Source organism: Rhinolophus hipposideros (assembly GCF_964194185.1).
Source record: "Rhinolophus hipposideros genome assembly, chromosome: 9".
NCBI lineage: Eukaryota > Metazoa > Chordata > Mammalia > Chiroptera > Rhinolophidae > Rhinolophus > Rhinolophus hipposideros.
This window is the reverse complement of record NC_138055.1, coordinates 57,027,404-57,053,247: the sequence shown is the minus strand read 5'-3', so window position 1 is coordinate 57,053,247 and position 25,844 is coordinate 57,027,404. Positions and strand designations below refer to the sequence as shown.

General features: G+C 52.4%; 4 protein-coding genes across 10 annotated transcripts; 2 read left to right on the top strand and 2 right to left on the bottom strand.

Annotated features, from left to right (window-relative positions):
- The first annotated feature begins 217 nt into the window (after positions 1-217).
- Positions 218-5,510, top strand: CYP27B1 (cytochrome P450 family 27 subfamily B member 1). The gene is made up of 9 exons (XM_081059706.1): positions 218-453; positions 1,089-1,279; positions 1,780-1,982; positions 2,067-2,267; positions 2,353-2,519; positions 2,718-2,890; positions 3,076-3,154; positions 3,422-3,619; positions 3,948-5,510. Exons 1-9 carry the CDS (start codon positions 259-261, stop codon positions 4,059-4,061), a joined length of 1,521 nt encoding a protein of 506 aa, XP_080915832.1. The 5' UTR covers positions 218-258; the 3' UTR covers positions 4,062-5,510.
- A 1,269-nt stretch (positions 5,511-6,779) lies between these two features.
- On the bottom strand, positions 6,780-11,884 carry MARCHF9 (membrane associated ring-CH-type finger 9). Its single transcript, XM_081059705.1, has 4 exons — positions 10,936-11,884; positions 9,756-9,911; positions 8,887-9,079; positions 6,780-8,625 (listed from the first exon to the last, which is right to left on the bottom strand). Exons 1-4 carry the CDS (start codon positions 11,863-11,865, stop codon positions 8,291-8,293), a joined length of 1,614 nt encoding a protein of 537 aa, XP_080915831.1. The 5' UTR covers positions 11,866-11,884; the 3' UTR covers positions 6,780-8,290.
- A 2,539-nt stretch (positions 11,885-14,423) lies between these two features.
- CDK4 (cyclin dependent kinase 4) lies at positions 14,424-17,316 on the top strand. 4 transcript variants are annotated; one of them, XM_081060419.1, is made up of 8 exons: positions 14,467-14,595; positions 15,045-15,279; positions 15,422-15,557; positions 15,674-15,841; positions 15,995-16,104; positions 16,359-16,409; positions 16,549-16,684; positions 16,896-17,316. In XM_081060419.1, the coding sequence occupies exons 2-8, from the start codon at positions 15,062-15,064 to the stop codon at positions 16,986-16,988; spliced, it is 912 nt and encodes a 303-aa protein (XP_080916545.1). In that variant the 5' UTR covers positions 14,467-14,595; positions 15,045-15,061; the 3' UTR covers positions 16,989-17,316. The 4 variants fall into 4 exon arrangements, with proteins under 4 accessions (XP_080916546.1, XP_080916545.1, XP_080916544.1 ...); XM_081060418.1 differs by having other exon boundaries at positions 14,485-14,595; positions 14,985-15,279; XM_081060420.1 differs by lacking the exon at positions 15,045-15,279 and having other exon boundaries at positions 14,424-14,595.
- On the bottom strand, positions 16,752-20,487 carry TSPAN31 (tetraspanin 31). 4 transcript variants are annotated; one of them, XM_081060421.1, is made up of 7 exons: positions 19,982-20,209; positions 19,607-19,653; positions 19,299-19,466; positions 18,977-19,057; positions 18,501-18,632; positions 18,102-18,215; positions 16,752-17,998 (listed from the first exon to the last, which is right to left on the bottom strand). In XM_081060421.1, exons 4-7 carry the CDS (start codon positions 19,052-19,054, stop codon positions 17,924-17,926), a joined length of 399 nt encoding a protein of 132 aa, XP_080916547.1. In that variant the 5' UTR covers positions 19,055-19,057; positions 19,299-19,466; positions 19,607-19,653; positions 19,982-20,209; the 3' UTR covers positions 16,752-17,923. The 4 variants fall into 4 exon arrangements, with proteins under 4 accessions (XP_080916547.1, XP_080916548.1, XP_080916549.1 ...); XM_081060422.1 differs by lacking the exon at positions 19,982-20,209 and having other exon boundaries at positions 19,607-19,814; XM_081060423.1 differs by lacking the exon at positions 19,607-19,653 and having other exon boundaries at positions 17,322-17,998; positions 19,982-20,487.
- Positions 20,488-25,844: the final 5,357 nt, after the last annotated feature.

Here is a 25,844-nt window from a genome sequence, read left to right as displayed (position 1 = left end):
TGCTGGAGTAGGACATAAGGCCAGGAGGATAAACCGAGGCAGGCCTCTCCTTCCAAGAGGGTCATTGCAACGTGCGCCCCAAGCGAGCTGCGAAGGCAGCCCCAGCCCCGCCTCCTGTTCCTGGGTGTTAATTCCCAGCACCGACAACTCAGGATTGGCTGAGTAGCTTGGAGAGGGGCGTTACCACTGCCTTGCCCAAGGGTTTAATAGGGGCGCCCGCAAGATGCTCAGAAGTGCTGTATTTGCCTGAACCACACCATGACCCAGACCCTCAAGCCCGCCTCCAGAGTGTTCCATCGCGTCCTCTGTGCTCCTGACCTGGGCGCCTTACTGGGCTCCCGAGGTTACGACTCAACACCCCGGAGCTTGGCGGACATCCCAGGCCCCTCCACACCGGGCTTCCTTGCGGAACTTTTCTGCAAGCGGGGGCTGTCACGGCTACACGAGCTGCAGGTAGAGGGGGCGCTGTTCCTGGGGCGAAAGGCTGGGAAAATAGACTAGTGGAGAACGCAGGAAGGAGGGCCAGTAAGAACGGATGCCCATGACTTGCGGAAAAGACAAGTTGGGGTTTGGGGCTGTGGCTCGAGTGGCGCGGAGTCCATCCCGACACCGAGCAGAGGGGTGCTCTCAGCACCTTCTCGACGTGCAGGAGCTGGAAGCCGGGTAGGTCCAGGACCGATGTGCGGGAGTCGGGAACGCACAGTACCTTCCCAGCGCAGTCAGCGCATGGTGCTTAAAGCTACATGCGCTCCGATACATTCTGTTGAGGCTCATCATGAGATGAATATTCCACGTGAGGAACCTTTAAGGATTTCTCCGCCTCGGCTCGGCCCAGGTGACCAAAGAGGTCCTGAGTCTGCTTTACTCAAAGTTACTCAGTGTTGCCCACCACACTCAAACTTCCTAGGGATGGGAAGTAAGGGAAAGGGAGGAGGGTTTACAGCATCCGGGCCGTACACTAGCTGGGAGCTCGCAAAGGAGCAGAGGCACCCCCGCCCAAAGTTCAGCCAACACCCTCGGCTTTGGCAGGGACCAAGCTGGGAGTCCCCTATCCGCGTCTCCAGAGTCCGCTGCGCCCATTCTCCCAGGTGCAGGGGGCCGCGCGCTTCGGACCAGTGTGGTTGGCCAGCTTCGGGAAGGTGCGCACGGTGTATCTAGCGGCCCCTACACTCGTTGAGCAGCTGCTGCGACAGGAGGGGCCCCGGCCCGAGCGCTGCAGCTTCTCACCGTGGGTCGAGCACCGTCGCCGCTGCCAGCGGGCTTGCGGACTGCTTACCGCGTGAGTCCTCTGGCCCCCAGACCCAGATGCCTCGCTGTGTCCCTCTCCTATGGCCCGTATGGAGACCGGTTTGGGGTGTGGAGGAAGGTCGGCCGTTTCCCCCAGCCTCTGGCAAATAGGGGTTCCCACCCGTCTATTACGCCCAAGCTCAGGTAGAGCCCGGCCTTTGCCCTCCGCCCCTCCACGACCTTATCTTTGAGGCTAGAATCCCGAGAACCGGCAGACAGGGCTAGCGTACTAGGATCTAGGTGAAATGTAAGATTCTGTGACTCGAGTTACCCAGAAACCCAGGCCCCTCTGGGGCAGGAAATGAGTAACGAGGAAGGGGGATGAAAAGCGCGCGCAGGCAATGCCAGGTTTCTGTACCCGGAGGGAGCAGACGCCATCCCTCCCCGAGCCACCCGAGCCGAACACGATTCTTCTCCACCTCTGCCAGCCCCACTGGGCGGCCTCCACATGCCCCCATCTGCCTTGATGCACCCCTCTCCGCACTCTTACAGGGAAGGCGAAGAATGGCAGAGGCTCCGCAGCCTCTTGGCCCCGCTCCTCCTCCGGCCTCAAGCAGCCTCCCGCTATGCCAGGACCCTGGACGACGTGGTTCTTGACCTTGTGCGGAGACTGCGGCGCCAACGGGGACGCGGCGCTGGGCCGCCCGCCCTGGTTCAGGACGTAGCCGGAGAATTTTACAAGTTTGGACTAGAAGGTGAGCCCTAGGACAGTTCGGGACAAGCCTGGGGGACCCTGGCCGGGGTCTCCCAGTGTCCTGACAGCGCCCCCTCCCGGCCAGGCATAGCAGCGGTGCTGCTAGGTTCGCGCCTGGGTTGCCTAGAGGCAGAAGTGCCTCCGGACACAGAGACCTTCATCCGCGCGGTGGGATCCGTGTTTGTGTCTACGCTGGTGACCATGGCCATGCCCAACTGGCTGCACCGACTCGTGCCCGGACCCTGGGGCCGCCTCTGCCGAGACTGGGACCAGATGTTTGCATTTGGTAAGGCACAGAAGTGAAGTGAAGACAGGAGAATGTAAAGTTGTTCGGGGCTAGTGAGGCATCCTTGTATCTTCTCGCCACGCAGCCCAGCAGCACGTGGAGCGGCGAGAGGCTGAGGTAGCCAAGAGGGAAAAACCTGAGGAGGACATGGGATCTGCGGCGCACCTGACTTACTTCCTGTTCCGGGAGCAGTTGCCTGCCTCGTCCATCCTAGGGAATGTGACAGAGCTGCTACTGGCCGGAGTGGACACGGTGAAGTTCTCCCTCCACGTTGCGAGCCCCACTTCCGGAGCTTAGCATCTCCGGTCCCAGTCCTGCTGCAGAGGATCCACTATGGCCCTCTAGACCAGCTTGGCCTAGCACCACCTGGGCTCCAGACTGCTTCACATTCTTCCCCCTACACTGGTTCCCCACTCCTAACACCTCTGATGTTCTTCCCTGGCCCCTCAGGTGTCCAACACACTCTCCTGGGCTTTATATGAACTTTCTCGGCACCCTGAAGTCCAGACCGCACTCCACGCGGAGATCACAGCTGCCCTGGGCCAGGGCTACAATGCCCACTCCTCAGCCAGTGCTCTGTCCCAGCTGCCCCTGCTGAAAGCAGTCCTCAAGGAAGTGCTAAGGTGAGGGGACAGGAGAGGGGGAGCTAGAGAAAATCTGGGGAAGGGCTGTGGAAGCAAATAATAGATGGGAGCAGAGGAAAATGGTATTCTACTCCTGGCCAAGAATTTGGAAGTTGCAGGCACGAGAAGGAACCTAACAGCCCCTCGCCTCACCTTGCTGTCTCCCCTTGTGCTCTGCAACCCAGACTGTACCCTGTGGTACCTGGAAATTCCCGTGTTCCAGACAAAGACATTCGTGTGGGTGACTATATTATCCCCAAAAATGTGAGTAGAGACTATGGGTCCCTTTTGCTAAGCCATCCCTCACTATCTCTGTCCTGGTCCTGTTCTCAAACCCCCCACAAGCCCTGCAAACGCTCCCCTTGTCCTGAGTGCTTCTCTCTGGAATATAATGGGGCAGTGGAGAAATCATTCCAAAAGCAGCCCAGAAAACTTCCTCATCACCACATTCCAGTCCGTATAACCCCTTCCCTATGTCCCTCCCTGCATTCCTGGGCTTAAATTGACAAGTTTGTGCTCCTCTCCCACCAGACGCTGGTCACTCTGTGTCACTATGCTACTTCAAGGGACCCTGCCCAGTTCCCAGAGCCAAATGCTTTTCGGCCGGCTCGCTGGCTGGGGGAGGGTCCAGCCCCCCACCCATTTGCATCTCTTCCCTTTGGCTTTGGCAAGCGCAGCTGCATGGGGAGACGCCTGGCAGAGCTTGAGCTGCAAATGGCTTTGGCCCAGGTGAGTGATCTGGACCTACCTTCCCCAGACAAGAGAAACCCTAACCTTCTAAAGCTGTGAGCTCAGTGACAAGCATCAGAAAACATTTAAGACTTCGTAGACCTTATCTGAAATGTGTCAATCCCATTATAGGCCTGGACAGTTAGCAAGGGTATTAGGACTATCTTTTTCCCAACCATAATCCCTTATCCTGATTAACCCAGAAGTCCACTCCAGCCACAGGTGTCATTCCAACCTTGACAATCCTAACACTAATAATGCCCATTATTAATAAAACCCACCATTGTTAATCCCTCTCGTAGTGATAGCCTTCTTTCTTCCTTTCCAGATCTTGACCCACTTTGAGGTGCAGCCTGAGCCAGGTGCTGCCCCAGTCAGACCCATGACCCGGACTGTCCTAGTACCTGAGAGGAGCATCAACCTACAGTTCGTGGACAGATAGTCCTGTGGAAGGAGGCGGTCATCATCACCCTTTCTCTCATCGTAGGGGTTTATTAGGCACAAAACCGAGAGACATGTATTCTCCCTGAGGCCTGTCTATGTGACCAAACTTGTCAGAATGACCATAGTAAAGTGCTTCAGGCAGCCCTGACCAAGGTATGAAGTATGCACTTGGCCTCACCCAGGAGTCCCAGGGAAATCCATGGTTCCTCTACCTGCTCAGCTCTTCTCCTGGTCATATTATATGCATGCTTCAAGGGCCAACTCAGATTTTAACTAATAGTGCTGGGTGACCTGAGGAAGAATTCCACCACTGCCCTTTGGGGCTTCCAGTGTTCATTGATGCTGCTGGCTAAGCTCTTAGCATGGCATGAGCTAAGTAATTATGCATCTGGTCTGCACCTGGTTGGTCTTCTCTCCTTGCATGTGAGCTCTGTGAGAGGCAGGGTGAGGCCTTATCCAGTCTTCATATCCCCTGCCAGGGCCTATCCCTGACTAGGTGACACGATATGGATTCTCGGATTGAATCTGGACCATGTGGCAGAAGGGGTAAGCAGCTTACCAGGCTCTGTCTAGACTATACCTTTCTCATCTCACCCCTAGGAAGCTGAGTCTGTCCTTGCCTGGTTTATAATTTTTTTAAACTCCCCGTGCCCCTCTGGTCACTATTAGGTTGTCTTGCCCACCACTTAGTTCCCAGCAGAGCCATCTCCTGACCTGTCCCTGCACATGCCTTCCTTTTATATATTAAACAATTTAAATATTCATAGTTTTGACATTTAAAAAATGGAATGTTCCCTCCTTGACTTTTGACTTACTTCTCTCCCACTCCCATTGCCTACAAGACCTGGGGGCAAGACTTTCATCCAAATCTCCAACCTTGGTTTCTCAGGTCCTTGGAGTGACCCCATAACATGGGAGGTCTAGACACCGGGGAGAGGGGTTTGTATCACAAATCCAGACACGTTCCTGTCTGGAGTGGGAACAGCCAAGCCTGGCTCCCTGTAAGAAATTAAGGGGGTGGTGGTGAAAGATAAATGCAAGGGCTAGGCTGTAAAAAGGGTCGGGAGGTAGGGATTTGCAGAGATGGCCAGAGGCGGCTGACTCTGGTAGAAGTGCTTTTGGAACCTGGACTTCCAGAACGAAAAGACATCGTAGAATGGCCACTCTGCCCTCTCTGGAAAAGTTGCTCTAAGGTGATTTCCTTTTGAGAAAGACAGGGATACAGGCAGAGAAGTGAAGTCAGACAGACAGGATGAAATTTGAGTGTGGGGGTGGCCAGAAGCCCTGGGGCACCAAGGCAGGAGAAAGGGGCTGGGCAGGAGCCTCTGCTTTCCTGAGTCAGCACTCTCTGCCCCATCTTCCTCCAGAAGCTAGGCACAGTCTTTCCCTTGTGATGTATATAAGAGATTAACTCATCTTCCATATAAATAAATCTCTCAGCACACTCCTCAGCAGCTCTCTCTGTAGCCCAGATTACCCTTCCCATGTCAGGACTTGCCCTCTTTCTTCCTGCTCTCCCCACACCCTATTCCAATTAGCTGGATGTAGATGGAAATTTCACTTTACATTTCCGTCTCCTCCCCACCACCTTGGCCCCCTGCCCTGGACATGGCTCCCTGACCACAGAAACTCCATTAACCACCAAGCCTTCTGGGGGGTGGGTATCTATTTATGTAAGATCTCCAGAGGGGCAGGGTGTTCCTAAAGCCCTGTGCAGAGATCAAGATTTGTGTGCCTTTCTTTACTGCCCCTCTTTTCAACTCCTTCTCTACTGTACTGTCTCCATCTGCATTCCCCTAGCACAAAGTTCAACTTAAACCTAAATGACCTGATTTTTTAGCAGATTTGAGCTTTGAGATAGAATAAAAAAACCCTGCCTCACAGACCCTTTCCCCTGGACTCAGTGAGGAGGATTCTGCACACCCATACTCCTGATTTGGGCAAATAGGACTGCTCACTTGAGGGCAACAGTCTCTATGATTCCTTTTCTGGACAAAAATCTCTTTAAGTTGGAAAAAGGAAGAAGAGGGGACCATACTGATTGCTGGTCCCAACCCCATACCAAGACATCCAATGATGCTGAAAGGAAGAGGAACGTACAGTCTCACTTGGTTTTAGGACTCAGAGTAGAAATGGAAACAGTTTGTTTGTGTCTGAGTGTGCCTATGCCCTTGGGATTGTCTAACTTCTATGTGGGGCTGTCCTTGGGGACAGCCCAGGCTTGGCACAGGAAACTCCAACTCTATACCTACTTGAACCCTATCTGTCAGGATAGGTACTAGTAGTCACTCTGATTCGCTGGCTTCCTTCTGATACCCACAAGCTATTCTGTGAATAGCAATCAGTAAAGTCTGGCCCTTCCCAGGTAGGGAATATGGAGGGTTATCTCTCTGGGGAAACAATTTCCCATTGGAAAAAATGGGGGACTCAGCCTGAGTTCCCTATCTACTTTCATCCCCTCTGAGGTTGGACGTGATACACTACCATACTTCCAGGTGACTCAAACCCAAGGCTAGCTTTGGTTTCTACATTTCCAGGTAAGTCTGGGTCCTAGCACCATGGACAGCAGCCAAGACCCCTTTTAGAGACTGGTAGAGGATGGCCTTTACCGAGGCAAGAGTATGTCACCTTTGGTAGGAAGCATTTTCTGCAAAACATCCCCAGGAGAAACCTTCTCTAAGAGGAAGAGCAATAATAGGAAAGGCCTCTGGATCTGACTTTAGCAATGTGTAAAGTAATTAATTTAATTGCTAATGAATAGTTCACTTAAAAGACATCATCATTCATATAATACACAGCCCCAAGGCCTCAGGAGAAAGGGACCGGGCTTCAGACCGACCCACATTTTAACCAGTCCTTCCCAAACCTTTTGTCTATAGACAACTTCCCTCTATGCTTCTGCCTCCAAATGCAATACCTTCCAGTTAATGCCAATAGCTGGAACACACCAGGATCCGACCTATGACCCTGAATTGCCATAGGAGGAGCTTAAACTGAAGTTGGAGACTCATATCATGGAAGGATTCTGTCCATCTCACTCCAAATGAGTCCAAATTCACTTCACACCACTTCTCTGGGCAAGCACATTACCTGGGAAGGACTAGTACAACCCACACAATCCCCAGAGCAAGAAGGAGAGCTCCAGCCTCCCCCTGCCCCCAGTGTTTAGGGGGTTGGAGGACCTCTCATTTTTGCAAATAACCACCATCCTTCACATTTACAATGTCTATTTCCCCTCATATATCCACATCTATTGTAACAACACAAATTTCCAAGGCTCTGTGCAACCCCAGATGAAAAACACATTTTGGAATTTTGCTAATCAGGTACTATTGGAAATAAATGGACCATCATCTAGTGTAGAAATCTTTTTATGCCATCACTGATCTTCTTTGCAATGGCACTCAACCTGTCCCTTGTTTATCCTCATTCCAATCCTATGAGGTAGACAGGAAAACCACAGTGGAGAGATTTTTTTCCCCCTAAATCATACAACTTGCAGGCAGCAGGTCCACCCTTTAGATACCTCTGAGCACTGCCATCTAGCAGCCAATGTGAATTATTCAGCAGCAAGTGGGAGTTACACCTCCAACTCAGAACCCACTGCTGCATTTGGGATTTGCAACCTCTGCAGAGAAACCTCCCCATACCTCCCAACCCTCCAGAAAAGCCCCAGATGAGAAAGGAGTCTCCGCGTGCATATAAATGATTCTTTATGCTCTCCCCCCATGCAATGGGGGGTGGAGCAGGGGGAAGTCCCCCGCCCTCATGCAGGGAACGGGAGGTCAATGTATACTAGTCTTATTGCCAGCTGCCCTGTGGCCATGGGGTGAGGAATGGGGGGGGGGTCTACAGCCCCTTTCTTTCGGCATTGGTCCCCCTTCACCAAGTCACTGTGGTGGAGCTGGGGGACAGGGGGCTGGAGGCCCTAGGAGCTGAGGTAAAGACGGTTCTCTAGGGGAGAAAAGCTGCTCTCCCCACCTGCCCACTGTCTGCCCCAGAATAAGCATGAGGAGCTATCAGTGGGGGCTGGAATGTCATCCAGATGTCTCTACCCAGTGGGCAGTAGAGGCCAGACAATGTCTCCAACTTGAGGCTGCCCACGGAGATCCTCAGTGGTGGGGGACGCGTGCCCTGAACGTCTGGTCCTGGTGGTACTTCCAGCAGCCATGATAGCTCATTTCTGGCCGATGCAGTGACTCAAGATTCCCGCTCCTGGAGTCCAGTTCATACCGTGGTAACCCTCATGACAACCTCTCGGCCAGAATGGGAACTGGAACGCGCATCTGGTGGCCGCAGCTGTCCAAGGAGATGCAGGATTGTGTAACCACAGCGCTGAGGCAAGAGCGTCCGCATGCGCTGGGCAGCCGGGGGGCGGCTGGCTGCCCCAGAGGGGGGGCCCGTCCGTGAGGTCCTGGGGCCCGGCTTCCCTGCCGTCCCTCCCCCTGCATCTCCTCCTATGTCCTTGGTCTTGTCATAATTCAGGACCTTCCACTGCTGGTTCACTGCCTGCCAGCGCTTAAAGATGCGGTAGACAGAGGAGCCTTCATGGACGATGAGGCCTGAGCAAGAGGGATAAGAAATCCAGGGTCAACTGCCGCCCAGACCTAGGCCAGATGTGCTTAAGCAAGCATTTCTCCAGAGTGAAGAGATAGGGTTGCAAAGGGCCTGGAGAAGCGGGGAAGGGAAGGGTACTGAGATAGCCCTAGAGATTCTCAATGGTAGAAAATGTGGCCATGAAGCGGAGGGAATGGGCAGGAAAAGTTAAGAATTTGGGTTGGAGGAAGCTGCTGATCAGGTCAGGAGAAGAGAGGGGTCCTCACCTATGCAGACAACATCCATGAAGCCGTACATGCCGTAGCAGATCTGAAAGAGCAGATCCTGTCGTTGCCACTTGGCTGACGGGCTGAGTGAGGACCAGATGAGCCAGGAGATGCTGGCAACGAGGAAGAGAGAGCCCAGAACTATGGCTGCAATCTGGACCTTCTCAATGACCGTCAGGGAGATGGCCTGCCACTGTGTGAGAGAAAGCACTTCAAAAGTCACAGAAAGAGACGGAGCGCCAGGTGACGGGTGGCTCTGAAGAAGAAGATACTCCAGGTGCCTTTCTTGAAACCCTTCAGGCAGGATTAACAACTGTCTCCTCTGGGTCCTGATCAAACCTAGAATGTGGCACTTTTCATGTTGTTGAGACCATTTGCCTGTCATATTTTAGAAAGACGGGATCAGGCAAGTGCTCTGAAGCCAGACCATCTAGGTTTGAATTCCAAATCCTAACTCTATCACTTCCTGGATGAGCAACCTTGGGCAAGTTTTTAAATATCTCTGTGTAGCCATCTTTAATATGGGGATACTAATGGCATATAACTAATAGGATTATTATGAAGATTAAAAGAGTTAATACACACCAAGAGCTTGACACATAGAAAACACTACATATTTGTTATCATCGTCATTGACATCATCGGCCTTTTTGTTGTCCCGGTGCCTAGAACAGTGCCTGGAATACAGGTGGCACCCAATAATATCTTTGTAAATAAATAAACGAAGGGAGGATTTACAGACAGGAGATGGCGGTAATGGTGGGGAGGGCTAAGTGAATGGATGAAATAGGTTCCTTGGAGGGTCTCTCACTCTGATTGCTGAAAGGCCCTTGTCCCGATCTGACAGTCGTGCTGTCCTTGCACCTCACCTGCAGTGGGTTCTTGGTGCTGATCGCCAGGACCTGGTACTTGAAGTAACAGAGCTCACAGCTCCAGGAGCCCCTCTCGCTGATCCAGCGGATGAGACAGGGCTGGTGAGTGCAGCGCACGGAGCCATCGCAGCGGCAGGGGCTCAGGAGCTCCCCCTGGAGGAAGAGTGACGAGGGTCCCTTTCAGCGATTACCGCCCTGATACCCTTCCTCCCGGCTCCTGGAGATGAAAACCTCTCCAGTCAGTCATTCTCCCACCTTAAAAAAGCTCAGGACTTTTACCCAACACAGGGCAAGAGGCTAAGGCGGAAGCAGAAAAGACAAACGTTACAGTTCCAGGCAAACTTCCCTGACCAAACAGATGAGGGACAAAAAGGGATTGGGGTGTGGTGGGTGGGTGGGAGCTGAGTCTTTTCTTTTCCTAAAATTTGAAGAGGGTGGTCCTTAAGGCTTCCCAAATGAAAGGCTGCCCCTTAGGATCTGGAGAGACTCGGGTCAGAGCTTCTGAGCCATGCCTTCCTCCCCACTCCATAACTATAAAGTATTTCACAGATGTGGTGCAGACTGGGATGGGTTATCGTCCTGAGTTTCCAAATATCAAAAGGGGAGAGAAATCCTAGTAGTGGGAGTGGAGTAGAGGTTGTTCCCCTTTATTCAAGGAATAATCTCTCACGATATAGAGACACCCCCGGCACTATCCCTGGACAACTTTGTCCATAACCTTTAAACAAAGAGTACTCTTTGGAATGTGATGGAAAGTTGCGGAATGAGAAGTGAAGAAAAGTGCCCCACGAAGAGAAATAGTGAGTGAGGCAAGGGCGCCGGCTGGGCCCCGTCCTTCACAGTGGGAACAGACGGTCTTTCTGCCCACCTCCTCAACCTCCAGAGGCCCCGGGGTGACAGAAGTGGGGGGAGAAAGATTGTCCCCGTTAATGGGTGAGAGGGATTTTGAGCCCTCCCAGGAAAAAGTCTCACCCCATCCTGGGGATACCCTGACTCCCCTCCACCCCAAACAAACGGTCCAGGAGTCTCCAGCCAGGCCCCCAACCTCACTCCATTCCCACTTGGGTCCTAGGTCCCGCCCAGCCTCCTCAGGCCCCGCCCCCTGCTCGCGGTCTCCCGGGGCATCCCAGGTGCGCGCCCCCTCCCCTCCTCGCCCCGCGGGGCGCTTAGGCCTGACCTGCTCCGGGCCCTGGAAGCAGATTCGGCACTGGGGAGTTCGGAGCCCGCTGTCCAGGCTGCTGCTGAGCGACAGGGCGTCCAGCGCGCCCGGGGGCGGCGGCGGCGGCGGCGCGGGCGGCGGCGGAGGTCCGGCCCGCGGCTCCTTGTCGCCGGCCAGGCCCCGGGCCCGCGGCTCCGAGCCGTAGTACTCCTCTTCGTCGCCGTCGCCGTCCTGGGTTGAGCAGCCGGCGAAGGGCGCCCAGCCGCAGCCGCCTCCCCCGCCCCCCCGGGGCTGCGGCTCGGCCCGGGGCCGCCCCCCGCCCGTCAGCACCAGCAGCTTCAGCTCGTTCAGGAACATGCGGAGCCGAGACTTGAGCATCGTCCGGGCGCCGGGGGGCGGGGGGCGGCGTGCAAGGGGGCTCTCGGGCGGCGGGGGGAAGGGAGAGGACAAGGCCGGGAAGGGGGAGCGCGCTGGAGAGCGGATCCCGGCCGGGGTCTTCGGGGCCTGCGAGCGCGGTTCACTGCTGCCACCGCCAGGGCTTCGGGGCTTGCGGGGCCGGGAGGGCTGGCGGCCCGGGGGCGGCGGGGCGGGCAGCCATGGCCGGGGCAGTGGGCGGAGAAGGGGGCTCAGGGTGCCGCGCCCCGCGGGTCTGGGTCCGGAGCGGGCCGAGCTCCCGGGGTTACGCGCCCGGATCCTCCTGCGGCGGGGCCGCCCCCCATCGCCGTCCTCCTGGCCGCAGTCCCACTCCGGCTCCCGCTCAGCTCGGCCCGTGCGCTTGGCGGTGGCAAATGGCGGCTCCTTCCGGCGGCGGCGGCGGCGGCGGCGGAGACCCCCCCGGAGCGGCGGGCGGGTGGGGCGGGCGGGGCGGGAGCCGGGGAGCCGGTGAGGGATGAAGGGAGGGGCGGGGCGGGGAGGGGGAGAGAAGGAGAAGTGGCCGCGGCTGCGCATCCCCGCCCTGCCCTGCACGAGCAGGTGTCCCCAGAGGCAGGGGCGAGTGTGCGAGCCTGGGGGAGAATGAAGGGAGGGGAGTGGCCAAGAAAGGGGAGTGTGCTCAAGGGTAGGAGAATAGGTATGTGAGTGGGGGTGGAGGGGTGAACGGGTGAGGAGGTAAGGTGAGTGGTCAAAAACGCAGGTGCACCAGGGAGGGAGAGGCTTGTGCAAAATGAGAGTGTGCAAAAAAAGAGCTATCCAAGGGTCCTAGGTATGAGGGAGGTGAGTGAGAGATGGACTCTAGCAATAAACACTTTATACACAAAGGACTGAAAAGTGTGCACGGTGTGGGGCTGTGGAAGAGGTGTGTGTAAGGGATGGAATCATTGTATGAGAAAAGAAGTGTGTGGCTGTGTAATGTGTGAGGAAGGTGAGTGAGCAAGGAAGACAGGAGTGCTAAAGGGATGAGTGTCTTTCCTGGTACTCTACTGCCCTCACCACCACTACGCTGAACGACACACACACACACCTCTTTATTTTTATGGGAGCCTTGACTGGGAGAACCAATTCTACCCCATCATATTATTTCTCCCTTACACTTACAATCTCCTTCTCCTCCCTTGTCCAAGGCTGAGGGAAAAGGGATTCCAAGGGAGCCCACTGGGTCAAACACACTGGGAAAAATTAATTAGTAAAAGAGTAATTAAGAGGAGAAAGAGGGTATGGGACCAGGGACAGAACTGCCAAACTAAGGCTCCTCAATAGAAAGTGATTAAGGAGAGTAATGTTCTCATGAAGCATTCAAATGTTTTGGATGGATGGATGAATGAATGAATCAGAAAAAGGGGCTGGATCCCAAGACAACACAGAGGATGACTTCTAAAGACAGTGAGCTGTGGTGGAGGTTGAGGTGGACTCTGCTGGTATAGAAAGGAAGTTTGACACATTCAGAGACACTTAGCCTTCCAGAAGGTTTAAAACCCAATCAGTCCTAGTCAGATAGATAAGGAAACATTCACTTCACAAGCCCTTAGCCAGTTCAGACGTTGAGGTTTTTTCTTGCTAGTCGCAGCTGCCCTTACCAGCAAGGGCCCGGAGCTACAACTATCATAATGCAAAGAAGGGGACTGTCTACTGATAAGTCTTCCGTTCTACCCTGGAATGTGGTTTATATTCTTCTCAAGCCTGAAGTTTTACATTCTCAGCCAGATGGTTAAAGAGAATAGATGTTAGGGTGGAAGAAATGACAAATACAGTGATAAAATGGTTTCAAATTTTAGACAAGTTCTCACAAATGACACTGATCCCTTCCCTCCCTTACTCCCATGCCCCCAAAGGGTTGGGAGATAAAGAAGTCGGAACCAGTAAGACAAGAGAAGCCAGAGAAACCTGCCTGTTGTCTACCTAGGTGTCTGTGAGCAGAGGCCTTTTGGGAAAGATCTGTTCTGGGCAGGCGCGAAGGCTAAGAAAGCTTGCACAGGGGGGAAAGAAACAGTGACCCCAAATAATGAGTCACAAGGTTTGCAGAAGCGCACAAGTCGTTCTCATGCGACGTGATGGTCTGGGGTAGTGGTGGTGGTAACTTCTTTGCATATGCTCACTCCTATGTATGTCCATCTGTCTGTACATGATGTATATATCATACACTTACACGCACATATAACATCGAAGTGCTTAAAAGAACCTTAAAGGTAGTCAAAAGTATTCCTGTCTCCCACTCACTGAAAACTCTGCCAGAAGGCATCCGGGGTCATCCCTGCCTTAACACTCCCAGGGAGGGGTGAAAGTTGGGAAGAGGGCGTTAGTTGCCTTGCCACTCTTTCTGTATGATTAGTGTATTAATCTGCCTTGCATCAATCCTTTAATCCTAGTTTTGCTCTCAGATGGGCGTTGTCTACCCCCTATTTTATATGACCACACTGTTGGCTACATCTTTACAGACAGTCTATCCCTACTTCAAAAGGCTAGTGACTGAAACACACACACAAAAACCCCACAAACAACCCCACATACACATAGGAAGCAAGCACTCAGTAAAAAATGTGTTGAATGAATGAATGAATGAAACAAAGACACAAATGAGAATATGTTCTCCGATGGCGGTGGAGCAGAAAGCCGACAGTACCACCTCTAGTCCTCCTCCTCCTCCCCGTCTCCCCGCTTCCCCCTCCCCCGCCTCCATCTAGAGAAAGTGAGAGACTTGTAGTGAGAGACGGGATGCTCTCAGGCTCGGCCAGCAGCCGGGAGCTGGGATCCGGGTGGCCCAGGTTGCCATGGCATCGACTTGGACTCCACCCTCTTTCATCTTCTCCAGACTCCCCCAACCCCAGGGTAATGGCAACTAGTCACGTGCTCTGCCGAGTAACCACACCTCTGCTCCTCAGAGCAATGTCAAGCGGTCACGTGTGATAGCAACAGATCACATGGCTACCATCTCCCCTCCGCTCCCTACCCCTCCCCGCCCCTTTCCCGGTCAAAGCCGCTCCCCGCCCTTCTGCGCATGAGTGGTTGGTCACGTTCCCCGAACGTCCGGCGTTCGCTCCGCCCCCTCGGTTTCCGCGCGCCTCTTTGGCAGCTGGTCACATGGTGAGGGTGGGGGTAAGGGGGCCGCTCTATCCTGCGGCCTGTGTCTATGGTCGGGCCGTAGAATCCGGCTGCCCCAGACGGAGCTCGAGTGTATGGCGCCTCAGGAACCCGCTCCGGGGTCCCGATAACGGGCCGCCCCCTCAGCTCCCGGCACGAGGTGAAGTAAGTGCAGCCCCTTTCCAGAAATGGAGACCATTCTCGTCCACCGTGGTTTCCTACGCGGGCGAGTTACGGAAGGGTCGCTTGAGGGCGGGAAGTGGGGCAGAGTGTAATCTGGTCCTTTGTGGTCCTAGGGAGGTGTAATGTTAGGTCACGAGGGTGTAGGGTTTTCGATGCAGGGGGTGTGTCGTGTGGGATCTCCCTTATGCAGGAAGGGACGGTCCCAAAGGAAAAGTTATTTTTCATTCTAGGGTCTCACGTGGTTGAAGGGGCTGGGATGAGAGTCATTGTGTTACCTGAGGGACGGTCCTCAGGGAAGATTGGGAAAGGGATGGCATGCTGGTGGTGTTGTCTTTGTGATGTCATATGTTGGAGTTACTTTGTTGCTACAGGCTCATAACCATCTGAACTCTGAAAGGGAATTTCGGTGGTAGGAGTCTCTGTGATTGTAGGGTCTCCTGATCTGAGAATGGCTACCCCTCGATATGTGCCAGTGGCTGAGATTGGTGTTGGTGCCTATGGGACAGTGTACAAGGCTCGTGATCCCCACAGTGGCCACTTTGTGGCTCTCAAAAGCGTGAGAGTCCCCAATGGAGGAGGTGCTGGAGGGGGCCTTCCCATCAGCACAGTTCGTGAAGTGGCCTTATTGAGGCGACTGGAGGCTTTTGAGCATCCCAATGTTGTCCGGTGAGAAAGCGGAGGGTTGGGAGTGGGTATTAAAGGGAAAAAGATAACCTATAGGTGGGGAGTGATGGTCAGGAGAGAAGTGGGGAAGGCCATGTTGGGGCCAAAGGGCATTGATTAGTCAGTGACCGTTTGTTATGGCCAGGCTGATGGACGTCTGTGCCACGGCCCAAACCGATCGGGAGACCAAAGTGACCCTGGTGTTTGAGCATGTAGACCAAGATCTAAGGACGTATCTGGACAAGGCACCCCCACCAGGCTTGCCCGTGGAGACCATCAAGGTGAGTAGGGTGGGCAGACACTGAGAGGTACATTGGGACCTTTGTAGTAGAAACTTTGTGATCTCAGGTATGGTGCCTAGTTTCCAGTTCTTCTGTACCTCTCCCTTCCAAACCAGGATCTGATGCGCCAGTTTCTAAGAGGCCTGGATTTCCTTCATGCCAACTGCATTGTTCACCGAGACCTGAAGCCAGAGAACATTCTAGTGACAAGTGGTGGAACAGTCAAGCTGGCTGACTTTGGTCTGGCCAGAATCTACAGCTATCAGATGGCACTTACACCTGTGGTCAGTAGAAAGATAGTAGTCAAAATGGGTTCTGGTTGTGGGTAGGAGAAAGATTGCCCATAGCAATAGAGTCATGCACTTTGTGATGTCAGTTAAGCAGTTACGCTTTATGGTAACCTGTAGGGCTCTCATCCACTCTCTTATTCCCATTAGGTTGTTACACTCTGGTACCGAGCTCCGGAAGTTCTTCTGCAGTCTACGTATGCAACACCCGTGGACTTGTGGAGTGTGGGCTGTATCTTTGCAGAGATGTTTCGTCGCAAGTATGGGACCCAAGTATCCTGAACTATTTTGAATTTCCCAAAAATCCTACTCATAAACCACATCCATACCCTGCCCATTCTTTTCACTTGAGTATTACTGACCACCTTGCCCATAACCAGAAGCTCTGAAATGTCCTGGAATTGGGAACTTACCCTTTAGTTTCAATACCCTCTGTTTTAAGCCACTAATCAGTAATCATTCTACTACCATATCCTTTGAAATGACTGCTACTTTGTGTCCCTTCTCACCTTAGGCCTCTCTTCTGTGGAAACTCTGAAGCTGATCAATTAGGCAAAATCTTTGAGTAAGTGACTGGCAAGAGGGAAAATTTTTTCTGTTCTTAATTTTTCTTTCTGCTGAGTCCTGGATGGCAACTGGCTCTGCCCCTGGATATGGGGGCTGGAAAAGGACCCCCCTGACCAGAGTTCTCCTGTTCCCTATAGCTTGATTGGGCTGCCCCCAGAGGATGACTGGCCCCGAGATGTGTCTTTACCCCGAGGAGCCTTTTCCCCCAGAGGGCCCCGCCCAGTGCAGTCAGTGGTGCCTGAGATGGAGGAGTCTGGAGCACAGCTGCTGCTGGTACTCGGTTTGGGCATGGGCACGGGATGAGACGGGGATGAAAAACAGTGGTTCCTGAGACTTGGTTGGTGGGTAGGCTAGTCTTTACTGCTGCTGTGAATGGCCAAATACAAAGAGGGGGATGTAGAAAATAGCCCATCATAGGTATTGTTTGGGGTGAGCAAAAGTCTTTTTTTCTTCACAGTTTTCTGACCTTTGCCTCCCCTCTCAGGAGATGCTGACCTTTAACCCACACAAGCGAATCTCTGCCTTCCGAGCCCTGCAGCACTCTTATCTACAAAAGGCAGAAGGTAACCCAGAGTGAGCAATGGTGTGGCTGCAACAGAACCAAGAGAAGAGAAGCTGTCATTGCCCTCTCCAGCACTTGATTGGAGAGACCCCCGAGAAGGCAGGCACTCTGTGCCTTTTTTATCTCTGAGGCTGTGGGTACGCCTCCTTCTTTTTACAGAGAATATCATGCTGCCTTAATGACATTCCCCTCCCTCCCCTCCTTTTGAGGCTTATCCTTCTCCTGCCCCCCTACTTCTTTACACCAAGGAGTATGTCCTTTGTTTTCCCCTTCCCTACCTTGATGTTGGGATCCATTTTTATACAGGAAAAAACAAAACAAAGAAATACTTGTTTCTTTTTTTTTTTTCATGTTTCTTCCTCTGATTGGCTTTGCCATTTGGGGATTTGGAAAAACCATTTCGAAGATGGACTTGCCTGCAGAATCTTAAAGATTTTCCTTAGGTAGCAGGGCCTACATAGTCAGAGGAGCCCTTCAACTGGCAAGAGACGACAAGGCATTTAAATTGCTTCTTTGAATATGGAGTTTAAATGGCATTTATTTTATAACTTCTCCAAACTGCGTCCTGCTTACTACAAGAAAGAGTTTCTGATGGTTTTCTCCCTGGCTCTGTTCCTGATTTATGCTTGCAGCCAGGCCAGGATGTGTTGAGGTGGTCTAGTATGTGGAAGGGAGAAGAGACAGACAGGAATGACTCCAGCCCCCATCTCGTCTCGTGCACTCCCAGGAGCTTCCCATATCCACTCAGGGAGAGAGGAAGTTATTCCTTATAATCTTGCTCCCGCTAAAACATGTCAAGGCAGAAAGCCTGGCTATTCAATCATCTTTAGGATATGGCAAAGGGCCTTTCCTTTTTTTCAAACAAAAAAGACTACAGACCCTGGGTTTTCCCTAAAGGAGAAAGAAAAGGCTTAGGGAGCGCAAGGGAGAAGTCAGAAGGATCCAAAGTCTCATAAGAAGGCACTGGGGTTGGCTCGAGGATCCTTCTGATTCCGAAATCTCATTGCTAGCCAGACACCAAGGATCTGTAGAGGAAAAGGGAAAGAAATAAGCACCAATTCTGAATCTCTGGGCTAACACTTACCGATATAGAGAAACAGTATATATGAGGGAACTGGAGAATGTTACCTCTGTAAAGCTAAAAAAGAGTCCAACACCTCCCAGGATTTTCAGGGCTTCATCTGAATGCTTAAGAAACTTTTCTCCACACATCTGGCATGGGGGGGTCTGTCTCTTGCAGATCTAGGATAAAACGTATTTGTATGGAGGATGCAGAGTTACTATGCTGCCCTATCCCAATACCTTTGGTGAATGGTCCCAGAAATTATTTTCTAGTTCTTGATCAGTATCCTACGAAATCCCACTGGATTAATTCTCTAGCTTCTATCCATCCCCCATCCCACCAGCACACTGCTCTAATACAAGAAAGCGGCTAGTGAGAGGCAATCCCATTCAAACTCAAATCTGCCAATTTGGGCACTGTCCTTACCCAGTTTTCCTACCCCCACCTTTTCCCTACCAACTCACTGCAGTGCAGAAAGCATAATCTTGTTGATACAGGGTTGTGAGGTTGAATAAGCCACAACAATCAAAACTTCTTTCCAGTTCATCCCGTGTCTTGTTGCTCAGGACCCACCAAGAAGCATTGATGACATCTGTCTGGAGGATATATAGGCAGAGGGAAATGATTTGGTGCTGCTAACCTTAATCCCCCTACATCTTGGTCTCAGTTCAAGTGCCTCATTTTTCCTATTCCAGCAAACAGACTGAACATCCACCAAAAAAAATAAAATTATATATAATCTCACAATTATACAGACACAATGATATATAACTACGTCAGGTTCTAGGTCATACTCATGGAAAATTAGCCAGACATCCCAGAGGAAGCAAATGGTTCAAGAGTCTGGAAGTCAGCCTAAGAATGATCTCTGGGGCCAGGCTGAGAGGATGGAGTTAGAAGTTAAAGAGATAAACAAGTACCTGAAAGGGCATCCCCTTACCTGTTTGCTTCGGTTAATAGCCAGACATGAGCAAGAGATTACAAACTGGAAGATGAAAACCAAACCAAGGATGATCATGTACTGAGAGGAAGAGTTATGGAAAAAAAAAAAGTCCTAGATTCTTTTATGTTCCACCTATAACAACCATCTGATCTCATCTATTCACAAAACTTATGCAACCATGTCAGTTAAAAACAGTCATCAGCTCTTTCATAGAGCAGGGCAAGGAGACATGTCCCCAAGATCCCTAGTCTTCTCTTTTAATTTCTTCCTAGCCCACTCAGCCCTCCCTGAGTGCCCCCATTACTTCAGGTCAGGATACAAAGAATAGCAGTACTTGGTGGTGGTTGACAGCACCCACCAGTCCAGCCACTGCGATGAGAAGCAGGAAGACTCCCACAGCAATGACTCCTCCGATGATATGGATGCTGGACACCAGACCCAGGCCCTTACCCCAAGCAGCCACTCCAATGAGCAACAAGCCTACCAGCTACAGGAAATGGAAAGCACGATACATCTCAGAATTCTAGCGTGCAGCACAGCCAAAGGCCGTACAGGCGCCCAGGACAAAAAGGAGGACTGAGCTGTATGTGAATGAGGAAGAGGAGGCGCTATGGGGACAAAACATACTTGTTTGAAGCATCCCTGGGCACTCTTCCCACCGTAGGTCAGAATGCCTGGGATGGGGGTGAGGGGACGGCAGGAACAGTAATTAATATAGAAACGAACGTTTAGCTTCATCACTTCTCCTGAAGTTTACAGGAAGGAGGGATAAGCCTTTGTGCCCACAGTCCCCAGTTCATTCCCCCCACCCCCAAACCAACCCTCTGACCACCGGAAGTCTCCCCTCTTCCCACGGAAGGCCCCAGGAATTCCCTCTTCGCCGGAAGTTCCTGGGAATCTTCCCGGAACCCCCAGTACACCCCTCTCCCCACCGGAAGTCCCCTAGAGATTCTCCCCACTCGTCTTTCCGCCCTGATGCTTCCCCCACATCCCAAACCTCACCATGTAGACCACGTTGAGGGCACACAGAGCATTCTTGGAGCAGGCAAAGCCACCGCAAACCATCTCCCCAGTTTTGGTGACCCAAGTGGTCCCAAGGACTTGGGGAGAGGGTTTTGGGGACCGTCTTCTTGGACCCCAACAGCTTCTGTCTCTTTAAATCTAGCCAGCCAAACCCAATCGTCTGCGCCTGTACGGTCCCACCCCCGTCCCTTGGATTGGCGAAACTCAGGGCGAATCCAGGACGTCGATGGCCTGAGTGAAAATCAATCTGCATTGCGTCACTGACCCGCCTCCCGGCCCCTCCTTTAGGTTCTTTATAGGATGAAACGTAAAACTGGGGGCAGGGCTTAACAGAAATTCTCCTAGGGACCAGATCCTAAACTTCAAAACCCCGGATTGAAAGCGGAGCTTTCCGTGGTCACAGCTGGAAGAGGGCTAATCCAAGAAAGGAGGTTCTGGAGCAAATCAGGGTGATAAGAATGTAGGCGCAGCTTCGCGGCAAGACCAGAGGGCTCCTCCCATCGAGGAGGAGCCTTTCCTGTCCCCTTTCCCCTTGTCCTGCAGTGATCTCATGATGATGCCATTGTTTGTTATTGCGTCACACTCGAGAACACCCAGAGGAGCAAAATATTGAGCCATTTAGCCTGGCCACAGAGGCCCCGGGTTGCGTACAGCAACACCAAGCAGATCCTCACACGTTTGCAACGTGTCTGTTAGTACACGTATCCTGTTCCATATCCCCGCCTAACGTCTGTGAATATGCTAGAAATTAAATGTGAAAAAACAGCCGCCTGGGCCGGCGCATTTCCGGATGTGACAAAGCCACAGATACAGACATGGATATGCCCCATGTCTTCAGTGCACATGCCTGACCCCAAGCTTGCAAAACAAGTGACAAAGGGAGGGGTCTTGAATATGAATAAATAGGAGGGTGGGCATTGTGGTTGATCAACATATGTTTATTATTGAATAAGTGCTTTGACACACTGCCCTTTTTATGGGAATGGGAGGAAAAGAAGCAGCCTTAGTAGGAACACAAATGAAAAACCTCCTTTCAACCCCACAGAATGATTTAAGTTTGTGTGTACTTGGATTCTATGAGTGCATAAGCAGTAAAGTATTACTGCTAGTCAGAATGCATGAGTTCCATCTTTGCCACTCACTAGCTCTGTAACCTTTGGTCAGTTAATTAAGCTCTCTGCCTTTTTCCTCATCTGTAAAATGAGAATAAATGACAATATACCTGCCTACCTTTTGGGTTGTTGTGAGGATTGAATGAGTTAATATACATAGAATGCTTGGGACAGTACCAGACACATAGTAACCTCTCAGTGTTAGTTATTATTGTTCAGACTATTTTACAGGTTTCAGTGGGTAATCTCAACCTCAATTCCCTTACCTCCAACTACAGAAATATTCACATTGTTATAATGCCCTATCCTTCATAAATTAATATCAAGAAGCTTTGCAGGAGAAGAGATGTTTGAGAGGGCTAGAAAGGTTTGAGACCTGAAACAAAGTGATCAGATCAAACTATCCACCATTGCCCTCCCCATCCCCCCTGCATCTTCATTCTGTCCTTCAATTCCTCATCCACCCTCTTCCCTTTCAGGCCCTAAACCAAGGGCAAGACAATGGCATTAGGGATAAGGGGGACTGGTTGGCAATCATCTAGTTTTCATGGTGTAGTGAAAAGGGTATCAGAATTATAATCAGAGATCTAGATCCATATCTTTGTTTCATGTCTTACTGGCCTCGCTGAGCTTTAGTTTCTTTTGCTGCAGACAAAGGACAATAGTCCTACCACTCAGACCTGTCATGAAGATGATATATATGAAGGTACATTGTAAAGTATTGTGTTACAGACAAGTTCATTTTTATGAATGTAATTGGACATGGAGCCTAGTGGTATTCTCCGGTTATAGGTTACTGTTCTCCCTAGGAGGTGGTTACAGTAGGGACATTACAAGATGTAAGTAAGTATGCAAGCTCTTTGGATATGTAGAGTGGGTGATAAGGACAACTGTAAACTGGAATCCAGGGCTATAAGAGTGATAGGCCAAGTGTGTATGAATTCCTGTGAGAGGTTGAGACTGAACACAAATCTGTAGGTCACCAAGAGTTTGGGATTGCACCTGGGACCTGGCTTGCCACATTCTCCCAGCACCAACACCCATTTAATTAGCCACCTCCCACAGGAGGCCCTAGGATGCTTGTTAAAGTCTCTCCATCCACCTGGCTGGGGAATCATAGCAGAAGATTGCTGGCAGAGCTGATGGGCCAACACTAGAGGGGGTGGGAGGTGCAGAAGGTAGTGCTGTCCCAGGCTGTGGGTTTGAAACTCACCAGTCAGGAAGTGAGGCCGACAGACGGAAGGGCGGGCAGGGGCAGGGAGTTCTGGGGCACAGCAGAAGGGGCCTTCTGAGGTTTGGGGGCTGCGGGGCCATGGGCTTCGGGGCCAGACATTGCTGTTAGCCTGGCAAGACAGGTCTGGGCAACATGCATGCCCAGAGGCAGTTGGCTGTAGCTGCAGTGAGAGCAGAAGTCAAACGACATTACGTGGCCAAGCAGGCTCTAAGCCGCCTCAGGAAACTGGCAGATAGGGTGGGCGACCCGGAACTTCGGGACAGCATCCAAGCCTCACTGAACAGCATACAAGGTAAGAAAAGGGTTGTCTCCCAACTTGGGTGTATCAGCGACCAGCAGGGGTATAGAAAGGTTTGCCAGGTCATGCATTATTTCCCAATCAGCCACTTCCTTGTCCCCAAAATGGAGCTGAGACTCAGGGGAAGAATACATTTGGAAAGGATGGAAAAAGACATGGGAGGTGTCGTGGACTCTTTCTCCAACTCTGATCCTTCTCCCAGGGGATCAACATACAGGTCACTGCTGAGCTGATCTTCTTGGCAATGGAGAAGTGGGTGAGCATGGGCCGTGACAGACCCATGGTAGACTTGGACCCTGCCTGGGGAGTCCAGAGCAGGAAGCAGTCTGGGGCAGGAGGTTCTGGGACTGGATAATGTGTTCATTCCCAGGACCCATGAAGGATCAGTGACCTCTTGTTCTCCAGCTGTAGAGAGAAACACACACACACACACACACACACACACACACACACACACACACATTGAAATACACCACACAGAGACTCTGGTGCTTCCAGGCACACACTAACACTCACAGAATGCTCTGCACAGCCGAAGTGCAGAGAAGTCCCCAGGACTCTTCTAGGTCTGCTCTCCTCCCCATGCTCCTGTTCCTGTCTTCCCCCACACACCTTCCGCTCTACCTCCTTACTGCCATTAGAGCAAGTGATGACAACATAGGGAGGAAGTGCTGCCATGGCAACACCATCCGCCACATCCTCTTGCCCACCCCAGCCCTCAATCCTGTGGTGGGGCCCTGGCAGGAACAGCTCATCCATCCACCAGACCCCACCACTAAGGAACTGATGGAGCTGAAGGTGGTCTCTGGCCTGCTCTCATCTCATTCAACTGAGGTGACAAAGAGCTAACAAAAGCAGGCTACTTTGCTCATGAAAGGTGCCTGGGAGAAGCACATCCTCCATCACATCCTGGTCTCTTTCACCTCTCCATTCTTAACTGCCTACCTGGGGGTGGTGGGTGGGGACAGTCAAGAAACCATTCTTTCCTTAAAAGATACCTCCTGCCAGATCTCTACGGTAAGGGTACCAGACCATAACTTGGGGGAAGGAACAGTTTGGTTCAGGCTCCTAAGGGAGCAGTCTGATCCCTTTCCATTGCCCTTCTGAAGCTAGTGCCCCTCTTATGTACTGCCCTGGACCCTTTGCCAAGAACTACAGCTGACACGTTCCCCACAGCTTTAGTGGTTGGAAAGGCAGACCTAGGGGGAGTGGCCCCATGGGACCTCCTAGGGAGAAACTCCAAGCCCCACCCCTGTAGAAGAAGAAGGGAAAAAAAAGGTGCAGGGAGGATGGATGTTTAGATCTTGGTAGAGGAGCTTTGCTTAGTCCTGGAAAAGTAGGGAGTGAGAATATCTCTGAGAAGACTCCACTCGTCATAAGTGATTTGCTCCACTATTTCCCTGAGAGTCAGGATTCTGTTCCCATTGAACATAAAGGAAAACTGAGGCCACCAATGGAAGGAAGGAAAATTAAGCCAGAACCAACAAATCTCCACACTCTCAGAAAAAGACACTGAAGGGTCTCTTGCTTGGGGATGGTGTCATCCTGGCGCTGCGGGGGCTAGGAGGGCGGCGGGGGGGGGCGGGCCTCGGGGCAGAAAGGTTACTGACCTCGGGAAAGGCCCGCGGAGGGACTGGGTACAGGTCTTGGGGAGAACAAAGGGCACCCAGCACCCTGGTACAGTCTCCCACTCTCACCCCCTACCAGGCTGAGCGCTTCGCCGGCTCCTGCCTCCAAGAGCCGCCCACGACGGACTATTATAGTCTCGGCTGCGTCAGGAGGATGGGACGCCAAATTAGGGGAACGCTGAGACTCCCTGAGTCCAGGGAAGGGGTCTACAAGGCTCCGAGGCCTCCCCCGACTCCCATCCCACTTCAGCCTCTGTTCCCCATCGGCCTAACCCCTTCATCCTTCTCCCCAGGCTGGAGGACAGTGAGCCTTGAACTCCAGGGTCCCTAGAGGTGTGGGGGATTAAAAGCAGACGTTTCCCATTCTCTTTATCTCCTCTTTAACCTTCTAAAAGAGCCCTACTCCGAAAACCTCAGGAGACTGAGTGGTAACCAAAAAGAAGCCGGCTCCAGTTGCCTCAACTGAGGGACTCCTTATATTCAGGGCCTAAATATCCCACGTGGGTAACCAGGTGTGAGGATGGTGCCTCCATGAATCCCAAATCCCATGGTGGACCCACCACCACCACCATACACCCTGATCCTTCCTCTCTGTTTATCCCCGCTGTTTCTGAGGCACTCTTGGAGCTACGGTTGCTATGGAGACCGGATGCATTTTGGCATTGGGGGGGGGGTGTCAATCTGTAGACATGTTCCTTCTCCTTCCACCTCGAGCTGGAGCCTTTGATTCACTTTTCGGTTCAAGCTCTTCCGAGCCCCCAGATGTCTCCCCGCCTGATGGCACCACCCCTCCCTTCTATCCAGTTAAGTTCCATGTTTGTTCCCATCCCCTGGGAACACTTTCCAAGTTCACTTTGGGACAGCTGAGTTCAACTTGTGGCCCCATCGATGTATTGCCTATTGGGGGGTGGCGGTGGAGGTGTGCAAGGGAGCTGGGTCATGGGAGAAAGGAACATGTGTAAGTACCTAGGGGAGACAAGGGGTCCTGGGAAAGGGATTTCAGGGTTCTCCACTTTCCCACTTCAGTTTCCCCGGAATTGGCAGTGACCCCGAATGTGCTCTGTTTTTGTCGCAGACTGTCCATCCATAGACTGATTTTTACCCTTATCCCTAAATGCTACACCCAACTGTCTCTCTCCCTGTGTTGTACTAGGGGAGGGGGCTAGATAGTTGGAGTAGATGAGTCCAAGTTCCAGGAAATCCAGCCCAGGGTTTGGGAGGGAAATCCAGTCCTGGATTTTGCACCGCCTTCGCATACAGCCTCTCTGGTGGAGAGACGGTGGGGGGGAGATAGGGTAGGGGGGGCGGGGGCCGCCTCCTCCTCAATGTGAGGGGAGCGCCGGGACACAGCGCGCATCCGGACTGAGCCGAGCCCCGACGAGCCCCCCAGACCCTTCACCCGGATCTCACGCCCCTCCCCTCCCAGACCCCAGACCCGTGGGTTCCCACCCCCTCCGGCTTCCCTCCTTCCTCCCCCGCCGGCGCCTGGATCTCCATCGCCACCATCCTCCCCGCGCCCCTGCGAATCCCCCGCACCATTAGCTTCCCACCATCCTAAAGCCCCGTTCTC

Coding starts and splice junctions, on each gene's coding strand:
- CYP27B1 (XM_081059706.1), top strand. CDS start 259: ATGACCCAGACCCTCAAGCCCGCCTCCAGAGTGTTCCATCGCGTCCTC. Junction 1,280..1,779: donor GCTTGCGGACTGCTTACCGC/GTGAGTCCTCTG, acceptor GCACTCTTACAG/GGAAGGCGAAGAATGGCAGA. Junction 2,891..3,075: donor GTCCTCAAGGAAGTGCTAAG/GTGAGGGGACAG, acceptor TCTGCAACCCAG/ACTGTACCCTGTGGTACCTG.
- MARCHF9 (XM_081059705.1), bottom strand. CDS start 11,865: ATGCGCAGCCGCGGCCACTTCTCCTTCTCTCCCCCTCCCCGCCCCGCC. Junction 9,912..10,935: donor GCTTCCAGGGCCCGGAGCAG/GTCAGGCCTAAG, acceptor CTCTTCCTCCAG/GGGGAGCTCCTGAGCCCCTG. Junction 9,080..9,755: donor GCACCAAGAACCCACTGCAG/GTGAGGTGCAAG, acceptor TCTCTCACACAG/TGGCAGGCCATCTCCCTGAC.
- CDK4 (XM_081060419.1), top strand. CDS start 15,062: ATGGCTACCCCTCGATATGTGCCAGTGGCTGAGATTGGTGTTGGTGCC. Junction 15,280..15,421: donor GAGCATCCCAATGTTGTCCG/GTGAGAAAGCGG, acceptor TGTTATGGCCAG/GCTGATGGACGTCTGTGCCA. Junction 15,842..15,994: donor AGATGGCACTTACACCTGTG/GTCAGTAGAAAG, acceptor TATTCCCATTAG/GTTGTTACACTCTGGTACCG.
- TSPAN31 (XM_081060422.1), bottom strand. CDS start 19,717: ATGAAGCTAAACGTTCGTTTCTATATTAATTACTGTTCCTGCCGTCCC. Junction 18,633..18,976: donor CTATTAACCGAAGCAAACAG/GTAAGGGGATGC, acceptor TATATCCTCCAG/ACAGATGTCATCAATGCTTC. Junction 18,216..18,500: donor ATTATGCTTTCTGCACTGCA/GTGAGTTGGTAG, acceptor GTTTTATCCTAG/ATCTGCAAGAGACAGACCCC.